This window comes from Anabas testudineus, chromosome 6 (assembly GCF_900324465.2).
Source record: "Anabas testudineus chromosome 6, fAnaTes1.2, whole genome shotgun sequence".
NCBI classification, from domain to species: domain Eukaryota; kingdom Metazoa; phylum Chordata; class Actinopteri; order Anabantiformes; family Anabantidae; genus Anabas; species Anabas testudineus.
In genome coordinates, this window is record NC_046615.1 from 13,548,717 (window position 1) to 13,563,626 (window position 14,910).

At 39.8% G+C, this 14,910-nt stretch overlaps 1 protein-coding gene across 1 annotated transcript in view; it reads left to right on the forward strand.

The window, feature by feature from the left end:
- scaper (S-phase cyclin A-associated protein in the ER) overlaps positions 1-14,910 on the forward strand; it is a 53,056-nt gene that overhangs the window by 6,959 nt on the left and 31,187 nt on the right. The window contains exons 5-20 of the mRNA XM_026365747.1: positions 1,059-1,159; positions 1,589-1,705; positions 2,206-2,333; positions 2,438-2,724; positions 3,215-3,571; positions 4,959-5,126; positions 5,246-5,312; positions 5,516-5,633; positions 5,960-6,071; positions 6,523-6,663; positions 6,981-7,136; positions 7,230-7,372; positions 7,476-7,557; positions 7,652-7,804; positions 10,307-10,414; positions 13,962-14,098. Of these exons, the coding sequence (XP_026221532.1) occupies positions 1,059-1,159; positions 1,589-1,705; positions 2,206-2,333; positions 2,438-2,724; positions 3,215-3,571; positions 4,959-5,126; positions 5,246-5,312; positions 5,516-5,633; positions 5,960-6,071; positions 6,523-6,663; positions 6,981-7,136; positions 7,230-7,372; positions 7,476-7,557; positions 7,652-7,804; positions 10,307-10,414; positions 13,962-14,098 (2,375 nt within the window). The remainder of the gene's footprint in view (positions 1-1,058; positions 1,160-1,588; positions 1,706-2,205; positions 2,334-2,437; positions 2,725-3,214; positions 3,572-4,958; positions 5,127-5,245; positions 5,313-5,515; positions 5,634-5,959; positions 6,072-6,522; positions 6,664-6,980; positions 7,137-7,229; positions 7,373-7,475; positions 7,558-7,651; positions 7,805-10,306; positions 10,415-13,961; positions 14,099-14,910) is intronic.

The window sequence follows — 14,910 nt, forward strand, 5'->3', positions numbered from 1 at the left end:
CTCAGGATACACAGTTCCTGTATCGCATCACCTGATTTAAACATATCACCCACATTAGGCTAGAAACTTAATTGTTTTTTTTTTTTCTTTAAGTGAACTGAACTTAAATAATTAAAATTATTTTTAAAAAAGAAAACAGTTAATGATTTAATTGAGGTTAATATTTAGACCTTGCCTGTATTTGTTCATACTTGTTTCATTGCTTGCACCACAGGCTTTACTGCCCATCCTGTTAAATGGCAACACCTCTGGAAGGTTAAACATTTTGTCATTCCTCATGAAATGTTATGCGCGGGTGTTGTATTTAGCTAAGTGTGCCTGTTAACATGCTGAAAGCCACTTTATGGTGCCTTCACTCGCTGTTGGTTTATCTGTCAGAGGAGAGGGGAACCTCGCTCTGTCTTGGCCTTCATTGCCAAATGAACACTGGGCCACAGTGGTGGTCTTTGCCTGTTAACTAGCTTTAATCAGCAGGCCTGCTTCTGGACACATCTTTCACTGACCTGACTTGTCTATTAACTAAAAGCACTGTGAAGCTTTACTCTCAATTACCACTCCCTTCACTCTCCTCATCAATCATTCGTGTCCGATTCATTAGAGCTCTGGGAAAAAGCTCCACGCACACAGCTCACCACCTCTGAATTACCAACACTGCGAGTCAGTCCAAGTTCAGATAATACATATTTACTATAGGGAATTCGCTTTCGCTGTTCTTCGTCAAACTTTTTACCAGACAACACCAACAACACTACTATTCTTCCCTGTATTTTGGCAGTTTTAAAACTCACTTGCATGGCAGATTTGGACTCTCAATAAGCATTTGAAATGTCTGTTATTGATCTTAAGTTGGAAAAGAAAATATATGATATGGTTTGTGTTAGGCTGCATTTCTTTAAGTCAATATAGTGGAAGTTGTTCTGGTATTTTTCAGGACACTGAAAAGTACCAAAACACTTCCTTGGCCAATAAATGTACCACAATAGAAACATATGCATTTTTTGTTATTCATATGTCTGCTCTGCTATCACTCTCCATCCTATTGTAACTGTGGTCTTTAGGAGGTATTGATGATGTTGGACAACTACGTACGTGATTTCAAAGCTCTCATAGACTGGATCCAACTTCAGGAGAAGTTGGAGAAAACAGATGCCCAGAACAGGTGATGTTCAGTTTCTGTTTCTCACTTCTCATTTATTCCCCATTTTGAATTGCTCCCTGAGGTGAAATTGGAAGTGCCTGTGTCTGGTCCCTGGCTTTGAGTCACAAACAGAACGGATCAATAGTCTTGGCTTTAATTCAAAGAGAGCCATGAGTATATTGGCTTCTCTTTAACACAGTGACCACTGCAACCATAAATTGACTAAGAAATGAAATTCCCAGTGCTGCCTCCCAATGTGTTCGTTTAAAGCGTACTGTTAATCAATAAGACAACCTGAAACTTTTACATGCTTAATTTATTTCATAAATTGCTGCAAGTGCATCAGCCATTTAAATGACTCGCCAAAGTGTGAGCCAAGCCTGTTTTTGGCGACTAAGAATTGTAATTTGTGTTAGTTAAGTAATCTTCGCCACTTTTCACTTTGTTCAGGCCGACCTCTTTAGCTTGGGAGGTGCGTAAGATGTCTCCAGGACGCCATGTAATACCAAGCCCATCGGCAGATAGAATGGTTCCATCTCCAGGTGCCCGCCGCACCCTCAACTTTGGGTAAGCTCTGTCTCACTGTCATTATTTCTAGACAAACTTTTTATTTGATTACCATTGTATTATAAAGCATCCTGTTATTAGTCAATCAATACGCCTGATGTCTGCTTGTTTTTAAAAGGGTTAGGAAATGCAGATTATGTTATCTAGCAATTCGGCCATTGATTGGTGATAGTGGAGCACTTGTTTAATGCAGTTTGTTGAGTCTCATTCTTTGGCCGCAGACTCAGTGGAAGGTGTAGATGAAAGTGTCAGTTAAAGACTGCTGAAGCATTGGTTCAATATGCGCACTGCTCTGTAATCGGATGCTGCAGGAAATGGATATTGATCATGACGGAGGCTGTTGTCCAATACAGTTCTACGGTATCTGTGTGTAAAGAGTGCTAGGTGCTTAGATATAAACTGTCTTCAGACCAGCAGCACAGATTATTTAATAAATCTGAAAATCCAGCACAAGTGGATATTTGACTGTTGCATACATGATGTGTGTCTGTCTTATTCAGTGGTCCTCCAACGACACTGGCTGCAGCCCGGCTCTCCCACACAGGACCTAGCTGGGCAGACCGAGTCAAGTGTACTCATTCCGTCCCTAGCTCCAGTCAACCCACCGCAACCTTGGTAGAAAAACCAGGTAAGAAATTCCCCTGTAGTGCATCTGAGATTGTACTCAGAGTCTTCATTCCAGCATATAGAGCGCAGTGACAAATCTTCTTCTACTTGCTTTATGTTTTCCAGGCAAAAAGGATGCTGAGGGCTGGGAGACCGTCCAGCGAGGCCGAACTGCCAAGCCTCGCTCTGCTGCCATGGTTGCCAAGGTCAGTCCTGTCTTGGCTCATGTCACCCCAAAACAGGACCGCACGAAGGGTAACCAGGCACATGTGCCGCCACAGGAAGAGCAACAACTCCAACCTCAGTGTCCCCGGGCCAAGGACACGACCCAGACGGACACTGAGCAGAGAGTCCCTGCAGAGCCCGAACCCCTGGAGGAGGTTGGACGTCCAGAGAACAGGAACATGATGGAGGTAGTGAGGTTCAGTACCTTGTGACGTCTTTCTCACAGAGCAGTCCCTGGATATCAATTATTCACGAGAAGCAGAGTAACACTAAACCATTTTATCAGCCACATTTGTTTTTGTTTTGGGCTCCATGGTATTCATAGACAGGCTGTCCAGACAGGCATATCAGCTTTAAGGCGATTGATTGTATACTGACATTTCAGAGGCAGAAAACCCATTTTCACTCTCATGAAATAAATACTCTGTCCCTGCCTCAAGACACATTTGGCAAGTATGTATTATAGCCATCAGTTAATTTTGAAGCGCAGATCGGTATTTCTAGTATGATATATATATTTCATCATAGTTGGATGTACAGGGCATGTCAGTACCAGCTTCCTTGCATGATTTGTGTTTTCAGTGTTGATGGTTTAGATTTTTTTTCCCTCAAAAATTGCTTGTTATATGCATGTCTTTAATTGAGTTTGCGTGTGTTTGTGTGTGACTGTCGGTGCAGCCCCCAGCAGAGAGTGCACAAGATTCGGGGCAGTGTGTTGACGCACCCTGTGAAGATGCACCTCCCCCCATAGCAGCTCATACCCCTACCCAAGCCCCAGAGCCCACCCCATCCTCAGCCACAGCCCAGCCAACAGACATTGCCTTATCAGTCCCAGTCCCAGTCCCTGCTCCGGCCTGCTTCCCATCCCCAGATCCTCCCCAGATGGATGGGCTTGTTGCACTGTTGGCCTTGGGGGACAGTGTGGCTGAGGGGGGCGCGTCACAGGGCATGGCCACATCTGCTCCAGGACAGGCTGAGACTCCCATGGCAGCGGTGAAACTGGAGAGTGTGCTGGACCCCACAGAGCTTTCTACTGTGAGTGCTGAGAGATGGAGGAGCAGAGGGAGGGGAGGGCGGGGAAACCAGGGGTCCCCGAGGGTCCTTCATCGCCTAAACAAAGTCAGTCTTAAGAAACTTCCAGACCAAATGTGCAGGCAAGACTGCATAGCTCTGTGCAGTGTTGTTATAGCTCCATTCACTGTGAAGAATAGCTGTGAGTAGATGGCTTTTGTACATAAGCAAGTGCTCCCAGGGTGTTTCCCTAAAATAACCTCCCAACTTATTTTTGCCACTTTTAATTTGAGTTTCTAATGCATATTTAACAAAGCATGGAATCATTGGCGAACACTGTCTATCTACATAGGTGTTGTCACTATTATTAAATATGACGGAGAGTGTAAATACAGAGATTGGTGCTTAATAAAAAAGGACTACACCTACAAGTGGAATACTGTCAGAATTTGACAAGTAAATGAAAGCTGCTATTTATTCCCAAATTTAACACCAGTACAGCCTTTGTTTTTGCACTTTAAAGTGCATTTTGCAGGTTAGCAACTACTGTAAATCAGTATGTCAAAAAATATATCTATACATACATAAGGATTACATGTTTGACACTTATTATCATACACAACATAGGCCAGCTTTATGATAATGAGCCTGCCCTTGCCCTTGCTGATGCTAATGCTGATGGTGGCTCAGATGAAATATCTGTGTCCACTGAAGGAGCAGCACTAACTGTCAGTCCCACATTGTCCTAACTTCAACATCCCCTGGTAAACACTATAAAAATGGCCAGGAACACCTCTTAAAAATAAAAAATTAAAAAAAACCTGCAATATGCACTTGCCAAACATATCACATGTTAAAGATTTATTATTAGTATTTTCTATTTCCATGTCATGAAAATGCAAAAACTCCCAACTACTACAAAAGTAAACTGTTCACAACCATCAGTTGCCTCCTTCCGCCATCTCTTCATCCTCACAGTAAACATGCAGTGCATGACTATTGAATGCTTTCTCACCTGTGATTCTTGTGTTGATTATGTGGTACAAACTTGGATTGGGTTGTTATGGTGTTCCTCTCAAATTTCTTTTGAATTATGCACCCTTGTAAATCAGACCAACTGCACAGAAAGTATAATGTATTGTTGTTGGTGTGGATGATAACCACACCTCAGCAACAATATTTACCACATTTTACATTAGAAGATTGATGAAAATAAATTATACTTTTCACTTTTTGTCAACTGAATATGCAAAAGGCAACAGAAAACACAGCAGTTGTTTTGACACATATTTAGTAACAACAGAAAAATTTATCTCACAGGATTAGGGTCATTCAAGTGTATGTTGGTTTGAAAATCATTATGATTATGAACTGTGATATGTGTATGAGGTGGAATCTGTTATGTGTTCAGCCTCAGTCAATGGCAGAGGTCCTGGCCAAGAAAGAGGAGCTTGCCGACCGACTGGAGAAGGCCAATGAGGAGGCTATTGCCAGTGCCATCGCTGAGGAGGAACAACTGACTAGAGAGATTCAGGCTGAGAACAACGATCTGGAGACCGACAATGAAAGTGACTTCTCTGTAAGAGTCTGTTGTTTATACTGTAAATATTTGTCGCATTTTGTTTGAGAGCACGTTAGTTTTTCTTCTTCTTCATTGTATGTTGACCTAGAGTATAAAAATACAACTTCTTTTTACAGGCTAGCATTGGCAGTGGAAGCTGCGGAGTCAATATCGACTGGAGTGACATGTTGGCAGATTATGACGGTATGTAGGTCAGCACCTATACTGCTCTTCAATAGTCTGAAGTCACTTAGAGATGTCCTCATTTCCCATGAATACATACATTTTTTTTATGCATCATAAATGCAAACGAGTTTAAGATATCCTTTTAAATGAATAAACAAGCAAATCAATGATTACATTGAAATTTTATTTTTTCCTCTCTCTCTGTGTTTTCCTTTCTGTAGCACGGGAGACATGGCGTCAGAGTACCTCATGGGGGGACATGGTAGAAGAGGAACCTGCTCGGCCTCCTGGACATGGGATTCATATGCATGAGAAATTGTCTTCACCATCGCGCAAGAGGTGCATATTTTTTATTCAACAAATTTTCCCTTTTCAATTTCCTGCTTAGTTAATTTTTGCTCCACGTTGATAATATCCACAATATAGTCAGCTTCGCTTTCTATTTAGTGGCATGTCGAACATTTTCCCCACCTTATTTTGACAAGTGTTTAAACCAACAGTCTGAGAGTCAAAAGTCCACTTACTGCATCTGACCTCTTTCTTTTAAGGCTACCACCCAGAACATCTAAACAGGCCTTAGTGCCTATCAGGGCCTATGTCTGCCCTGCACATTGTTGATAAGGAACTAGAAGGAGATGAATGATGTGTTTCCATATTTGTGACAGAACTATTGCAGAGTCAAAGAAGAAACATGAGGAGAAACAGCTGAAAGCACAGCAGCTGAGGGACAAACTCCGGGAGGAAAAGACGCTCAAATTGCAGAAGCTCTTGGAGAGGGTGAGTAAGTTGTGCCGACTTGACAAAAAACAACGTAAAGAAACTCTATGGAAGCTAAGCCCAGCCTGGCTTGCAGTGAGAGGTTCTGTCAGCGCACTGCCTGATAGAATCACTAAATATTATAACCACCTCCAGTCGCATCCAGGCCAGCTGGCCGCAGACAGTCGTGAGAGAGGCCTGCATGCCAAAATCAACAGCCTTTCATGAAGTTTGTTTTTGTTCTCCAGGCTAAGGCAAGATGAGTGAAACATAGAATAAATCAGGATTAGCCACATAAATGCATGAAGTGGTGCATAGTCGTATGAATTCCCATGTGGGTACATTGGAGAGGATAGCTGAAAGATCAAGAATCCTTTGTCTATGTTTTCCTGGAGAATGTAGTCCACGTTCTGTTTTTTTTTTTTATCTTCTTTTTATAACACACCTGCTTCTTACACTCCACTTCCTGCAGGAGAAGGAGGTGAGGAAATGGAAGGAGGAGTTGTTGGAGCAACGTCGGAAGATGATGGAGGAGAAGCTCTTACATGCAGAGTTTAAACGAGAGCTGCAGCTCCAGGCGATTGTGAAGAAGGCCCAAGAAGAAGAGGCCAAGGTATAGGAGGGGATTCTCTTGAAAAACCATGACCATATGTGCATGATAGCTAAAGAATTTTGCGAATAATGTGGCACATTTGCATTCTATTTTTGCTTAGTGTTAAGTTACATTTGTACATACACAGCATAACCAGAAAAGGCGCATTGAGGAATGTGTGAGTTTGACTGATGCTAGCCAAAATTCAAACACATTTCATAAGTTTCAACGTTTAGGCAGCCAAACAGACACCACCAGATATCTTTGTGCTTATGCATTTATATGTGTAGATATACTATGTGTTTTTATAATCTTGTCCATATCTGTATGTATTACAGGTGAATGAAATTGCTTTTATCAACACTCTGGAAGCTCAAAATAAAAGACATGATGCCCTGGCCAAGTTAAATGAGTATGAGCAACGCCTTAATGAACTGCAGGAGGAGAGACAGAAAAGGCAGGAGGAGAAGCAGGCCAGAGATGAGGCTGTGCAGGTGAAACAAAAATCAATGCTCTTGTTTAAATTACATTTCTCCATTTGTTTTTACATTTAGTTGCTTTCCTGTTCCCTTTTACGCCGTTCATAGGAGCGTAAACGGGTCCTAGAAGCAGAGCGGCAGGCAAGAGTAGAGGAGCTACTAATGCGACGGAAGGAGCAGGAGGCTCGTATAGAGCAGCAGAGGCAGGAAAAAGAGAAAGCTAGAGAGGATGCAGCACGGGAAAGGGCCAGGTTTGTAGTCTAATCCATCAGTTTTAAAATATGTAAAATAATATATAATATAAATAGTAATAGTAAAAGATACTTGCATGTTTTTTGTATATCTTATCTAAAGAGACAGAGAAGAGCGCCTGGCTGCTCTTAGTGCTGCTCAACAGGAGGCCATGGAGGAGCTCCAGAAGAAAATTCAGATGAAGGTAAGCTTAAACCATGCCACCTCACTTCTCTAACAGACACCACATAAGACTCCTCGTTTCCCATATGACCCTTGGTTTCTGGTTTCTTCCATAGCATGACGAGAGCAGCCGTAGGCACATGGAGCAAATCGAGCAGAGAAAGGAGAAGGCTGCTGAGCTCAGCAGTGGTCGACATGCTAACACCGACTATGCCCCCAAACTGACACCATATGAGCGCAAGAAGCAGTGCTCCTTATGTGGTGTTGTGGTATGTAGTAGTAGTTTCATCCCATCAGTCTCAGGAGTTATTGGTGGCGTTTGTGCTCCCGATGTATAATTCACACTGTGTGCACAGTTATTAGGCGAGTGGGTATTTTGACCATATGATCATTTTTATGCATATTTCTTACTAAATTTAATGGATTAATGCATATCAGATGATGTGTATTTGATTAATGAGGGAGGGTGTGGCCTAAGGAGATCAACGCCCTATATCAAGGTGTGCATAATTATTAAATAGCTTCTTTTCCTCAAGACAAATGGGATTATGAGAGATTTAACTGACTTTGGGGCATGATCACAGAACCATCAAATGTTTTGTTGCAAATAGTCCACAGGGTCGCAAACGTATTGAGAGATAAAAAAGACACAAAGTAACTGCCTAAGGTTTGAGAAAAATCTAAGATAAAGCTGCCAGGAACCCATTATCCTTCAGTGCTGTCATATTCCAGAACTGCAACCTACCTGAAGTACCCAAAAGTACAAGGTGTTCGTGCTTACAGGCACAGCGAAGATAAGGAAGGCTGAAACCTGACCACCACTAAACAAGACACATAAGTTGAAATGTCAAGACTGATAGACAGATTTTTCAAAGGTTTATGGACTGGTGAGATAAGAGTGACTCTTGATGGACCAGATGGATGATCCCGTGGTTGAATCAGTACGCCAACAAGGTGGAGGTACTGGTATGGGTTGGTATTATTAAAGATGAATTGGTTGGAAGTGCTACCAGTTTTTAGAAGACACTTTCTTCAAGCAGTGGTACAGGAGAAAGTCAGCCTCTTTCAAGAAGACCATGATTTTTATGCAGGACAATGCTCCATCACTTGCATCAAAGTATTCTATTATATGGCTAGCTAGAAGGAAAAACGCTACACATCTCTGAACAGTGTCAGGCTGTGGTTGCTGCTGAACAAAAAGTTGATCAACAGATCAAGAACTTACTGATGTTTAGTTTAGTTTAGTTTAGTTTAATTTAATTTAGTTTAGTTTAGTATAGTATAATTTAATTTAGTTTAGTTTAGTTTAGTTTAGTTTAGTTTAATTTAATTTAGTTTGATTTGTTTATTGATTTCAGAGATGAAAATAAGCAGGTGAGATGGAACATTTCCTGTTTTTCCTTTAGTTGAGTAATAATTCTGCACACTAACAGTTGCTCAATAATTGCACACATAGATATTCTCCTAAGAAAGCCAAAATCTCACTTTTATTTTCTTAGATATTAAGGTTTATTAACATTTTGGATTGACAGGGAGCACTGTATTTGTTCAATAATTAAAAAAAGAAATCCTCAAATACAAATTGCCTAATAATTGTGCACACAGTGTATATATTATAATGACCCTTCAGCACTTCTGAAAATTTCTAGAGGATTATCATAAAGTGAAAGTAAAGTAGTAAAAAGTAAAAATCTCCTTTTAATATGATGTATGTATGTATGTATATATGATTATTTGTGTATGTTTGTATGTGTCTTCTTTGATGTGAGGAAAAGGAAAAGACAGTTGCAGCATTGGAACAGCTTTGGGAAGCTACTATTGTTATTTTGCAGGCTGTCTACATACAAATGCTGATAGAAAGGTGATTCAAAGGATTTTTGGAAGAGGGCACATTTAAATGAGGATTTAACTGCATTGATTAAATGTAGTCCCTTTAAACAGAGATTTATTACTGGGTGTGATGATGCTTTTTCAAGTGTTGTGCAACAAATCCAAAAGCAGACCCATTTATCTCCCTCTCCCACAGCAGCAAGAGTGGGACACCTTGAGTTTCCAACCAGCATCTGATCGAGAGGAGGGTCTGGTGTGAAAGAGGGAATCTAGTTAAAATGTTAGATGACCTTGGCCAGCATGTGACACCAGAGATCACGGATGGGTCATCAGCAAGCACTTTATTTAATGACATTAAACACGAACCATTGCAAATGGGCTTGTTTCCAAAGATGGAGGAAAAATGCTTGCTGGACACCTGCCTCTTGTTGTGGCCATTTCTCAAGCATGCACTATATTTATAGTATTTAAACATCGTAATGCTTGAGTGTTGCCCCAAATTGCATTGCAGGGCAAGCAAATCATGTGTATTTAAAACAGTTTTAGAACATTTTGAAATATTAAACTTCTCATTTTAATGTTTTATAATCCTATAAGACATTGTGTTGGCAGGTTTTATTTATATAAAATCATATTAGATTAATAATTTGATAATAAGATTATACAACCATAGTCATGATATTATAATGTTTAACATATTAATACATTTAACATAATACCACATTAACATGTTGTTGCATATGTACAATACAAGACAATTTCCTTTCCTTAGTCTTGTCTTTCTAGGGGGGATGCTTCAGGAAAAATGTGTCATTTCCCACTGAAAACTCCACGTTGTATATTGTTTCATCAGTGTCCCAAGAGGCTCTGTTGACCTCTCTTGCCTCTGTCTTCATTGTGCTCTCAGCAGTGACCTCTGACCACTGTGTTTGTGTTTGCAGATCACCTCAGAGGTGCACCTGTTCAGCCACACCAAGGGCAAGAGGCACCAGCAGGCGGTGAGAGACAGTAGCAGCATCCAGGGCCGGGAGATTTCTGATGAGGAAGTGGTGCGTATCACCCATTCCCTGCTACGAACAAACATGCACTCATCCTTTTAAAGAATAGGGCTCTACTGCTGCTTGTGTCATGTGAAAAGACAAAGCCATACAGCAGTAATGTTTTATGACATGTCATTATGTTTACACGTCCTCTTACATGCTGTTACGGCTACGTAGCTGGCTTTGTGGGATTACAAATGGGGCTTGAAATGTACACAGTTAGGGTTTAGTGCTCCAGTGGAGGGGTGACATCACCCTCTTGTCTCCAGGCTGTTTTTGTCATAGAGTGCTTTCCATGGGAAGGCAGCTTGTTAATGCAAGGTAACCTCTCAGGCTGCAATATGAGATTGGCTTTTCAGCAATGCTCATTGTGAAGCTGACAACTGTTGGTGCTATACACAGCACCTTTGGCCCCGGAAACTCCTACATTCAATGCTTACCATAATATTGGGCCTTTATTTCCCACATTTTATCTCACAGTGACTACTAATCTGTATAAATTTAGGGCCTTTTTGAAGGTTTATGTCTGGAGACTTTGTTTAGATAGACTTATGTGCCCTCCTTTTATTTATATTATAGTTAATTTTGATGTTCACTATTTCATTCATACGCTGCCAACTATACTCCAGGCTGCAGCTCCATAACTCTTCATGCAATGAAAGATTTTTAATTAAAATTAAGATGGTTAGCTCAACTGTACAAAGGTCACTCAATAGTTTTTCAGTGGAAGCAGGCAGCAAACCCCCTGCACCTTCGTATTCAGTCATTTTCTCTCGTTCAGAAAACCTCAGAATTAAATAGAAAATAGAGTGATTATCAACAGGGCAGGATCGCAAGACCACAATCATTCTTTTTGTTCCCCCTCTGTCCTTGTTTTAAATGATGGATGTAATAGTGGCAAGAAATATTAAGTGTATTTATGTATATTGTATGTTTGTCTTTAAATCTGTATAGATTTAGAAAAGATATGAGAACAAACATAACTAATAACACTCAAATCCTTATATGCTCTTGTCCATACTGAATCTATCTTTCAGATATTACTAAAAAAAAGTATGTGAACTGATACATTGACAAACCTGTATTTTGAAAAGAGATCTCAGAATACCTACAATGGTTTATGTGAAACTGAAAAGGATCACAAACGGATCTCAAAAGAGGTTACAAATGCATCAGTCCGCAGTTTACAAATTACAAATTAGGTTTGTGAAGTTTTTCTACGTGATAATATCAGGGTGAAATGAAGCCCAGCTTGCGTCGGTGATGCAGTAGGACAATACTATAAATAGTATAAAACATTATAATGATAAGTTAATTACAGACTGAATTCAAGCTACGAAAATCCACCTGCAACTGACCACCTTTAGATACATCAGCTTAAAAAATAATTTGGTTTGTCATAGAAGGAACTGTTCTGTTCTTCTTGTCTTGAGTGTTTGTCAAGCATAGCCAGAAGAGGGATTCCCCAAGCTACAAAGTGTAGCAGAGCTGACCTCCCAAATACACTGAACAGTCCTAAAGGTTTTTGTCATTGAAGCTGTAATGAAGACAAATTGAGAACCTTGATGAAATATCCAGGCTGCCAGCTGAAGCGAGCCTCTGCCTCCCCACGCTGTTTTGACAGTCATTTCGTTACAACATTGAAGCTCCTGTCAAATAAGAGATCCAGTGTTCTGTTTTTGTTTTGTTTGTTTGTTGTTTTGTTTTTGTGTGAATTGTCCACTCCTTAAATGTCATAGAAGTCAATACACATCATGTAAACCACTGTAGCGATGGTAACTCAATCGAGTGTCGTATCATATCTTACCTAGTTATCAACATGAAGTACAGCATGTTTCACACTAAATGGAAAGCCTAGCTTTCAGCCCTTTGTACTGGATGTGACAAAAGAGGCAGAGGATGAACATATCCAATAGAGTCTGCATTTGTGTGGGCTGTCTTTTAGATCTCTGATAGGTCTTTTTGTGTCAGGGAAAATGAGAGATGTTTAGAGTGGTATTGCATTACTCCCACCAGAGGCAGTCTGTGTTATTGTGTAGTAGCAATGCCCTTAGGTCAGCGTCTTTGCTGCTTTGTTATAGTGGTTCAGTGGTAGACATCTGTCTGTCATCACAAGCTTGATTGTCTCAAACCCTCAAAGTCTACACGACTTCCATTCAGACAAGCATCCTAGGAACTGGAAATGGGATGTTGTCATATTTGTATTTGCTAAAGGTTCACACACTGTTTGATAGTTTCAACTTCCAGGTACTTTTTATGTTTACTGTGATTTAGTTTTTGATGCCTTACTGAAACAATTCCATTAAGTGAGTGGCTACTGTCCTCAATAACCTCTCACAGAGATTACTAAACAGCTGCCTCCGAAGCGAGGATCACCTACAGTGGTGAGTTATGACTGACCCGTAGTATCAAGGGGTAGAGGGTAGAGGTACGCACATACAAAAAAAGACACATACACCCTTCCTGAGAAATGTAATACTCTTGCATGCTGTACACATTTAATTTCCAAGATTATTATTGCCCCCTTTCTCCTATTTTACTTGTTGCTTTTAGATTCTTAAAAAAAAGTCATCATCTATTTCGATGATTTGCCAACTAATTCATAAGTAAATTATGTGATTAAGATTAAAATGCCTTAAAAGTGTTCTCCAAATGTTACATTTTCTCTGTAACACTGATTATTTATTACTAAATGTGCAACAGTCTGGCTTAAATTTTGGAGTTAAACATTCCTTGGCAAATTTTTTTTCATCATTAGGATCATTAATGTTGGGACGCTATGGTCAGATTTGACAGATTTTCTATATATTGCTCATATTAAAAAGCTCCTATGGAAAATGGATTTTTACAGCCAAAATGGTAACAATTCAGTCCATTAATCTGTGACACTAATTTACTTTTGCACACTTTAGCCCACGTAAGGACACCTGTTTTTACAACAGCCTAAGGTGAAAACCTCTATTCAGACAGCAGGTGTACTGACAAACCTTGTGACCAAAGGGTATAGCATCCCACACATGGATTTTGCTTGACTGTTAAATGGAAACCCTTTATCTGTGAGGCCATCCTATCCTCTGGGGTGCTGGATGACAGCATAATTGGGTAATTGGTTTCTTGCACATGCATCATGTTGTTCAAATTGGGTTACATTCCCCTGTCTCCTGGTGGTAATATCAGAATCATCTGACAGGGCCAGACAGGAAGCAACACCTCCAGCCCTTTAGCATGTCCATAGATGGTTGGCTGCAAAAGATTGTAGATAATTACAGGATACAGTGGTGTTACTGAGAGGTGTAGATCTCCATGTTACATAATAAATTCAGTGCTTTCTTTAATGTGAACAACCTCAACAATTCACACTAGTAGCTTCGCCACAGTAAATTACAGTATTATATTGCCCTTTTTTCCTTTTGTGATTCTACTATTAATTCACAATATTCTGTTTTTTTTTTTTTTTTTGGTGACCAAAATACACAGTTGCTATTTTAATAATGTTTGTTGCTAGTATTTCACTTGCCAGCAGTATCTTTCATGTGTTGTTTTTGTCTACTCTTAGGAGCATCTTTCCTTGAAGAAATACATTGTGGATATAGTGACCGACAGCTCTGTTTCTTCTGAGAGCACAAAGGATGGAGAAGAGCGACAAAAAGCACGGAAGAAAGCAAAGAAGCTCCGCGCCAGGATGAACTCCAGGTAAATCCTCCTTTTTTCTTTTTGTCTTATTTGTGTCATTATTCTCGGAAAACCAAACTTTGTCAATAGTCTTTCATTTTATGATTGACAAGAAGCTAGAAAGCGAATCTTACGTGCATCCTGACTGTCCATAAGGTAACAGTGATGAGCTTAATTTAAGACCACTTTCTGTCATTGGAGGGAAAAAAAATCTACTAATCGATCTGTAGGACATCAGCTGTCACCTGTGAAGTGTCCTTTTCAAATTGATGCCTTGGCATTGCCAAGTCTCGCTCGGTGCACAGGATGTATGTTAAAGTATGTATGAGCAATGCCTGTTTTTCTTCTTCTGAGTTATTGATTTTCAAATGAAGTATCAAAGAAAATCAATAGTAATCAACAAATAGGAGGGAGAGCCGCTGTGTGACAGAACCTAGACCTGAGCTCAATTTATTTAACTGGCCATCACAACAGGAGACTATGTTATCACCTCAATCATGATTTACGTTATATTTAATTTTTTTTATAGCAAATCGCATATAAGTTGGTAACATATGCATTGCATATTAAAAATAGTCAAAGTGACATAAAGCAAGTGGCTTCTATATATTTTTTTTCTACTAGAAATAAAAGGTAAGCTAAGAAGAGCAAAATCTGCTAAATCACTTAACAGGACCTGGATTAGAATTTTAAAATTCACTGATTTAAAAACAAAAGAAAGACAAAAAACAAACAAAAAAAAAAACTGGTCGAGAACCTTATAAAAACTTTAACTTTTTAGTTAGTTAGTTTTATTTTTTGCAGTATATTATGAATCTCTATCTAAATGTTAT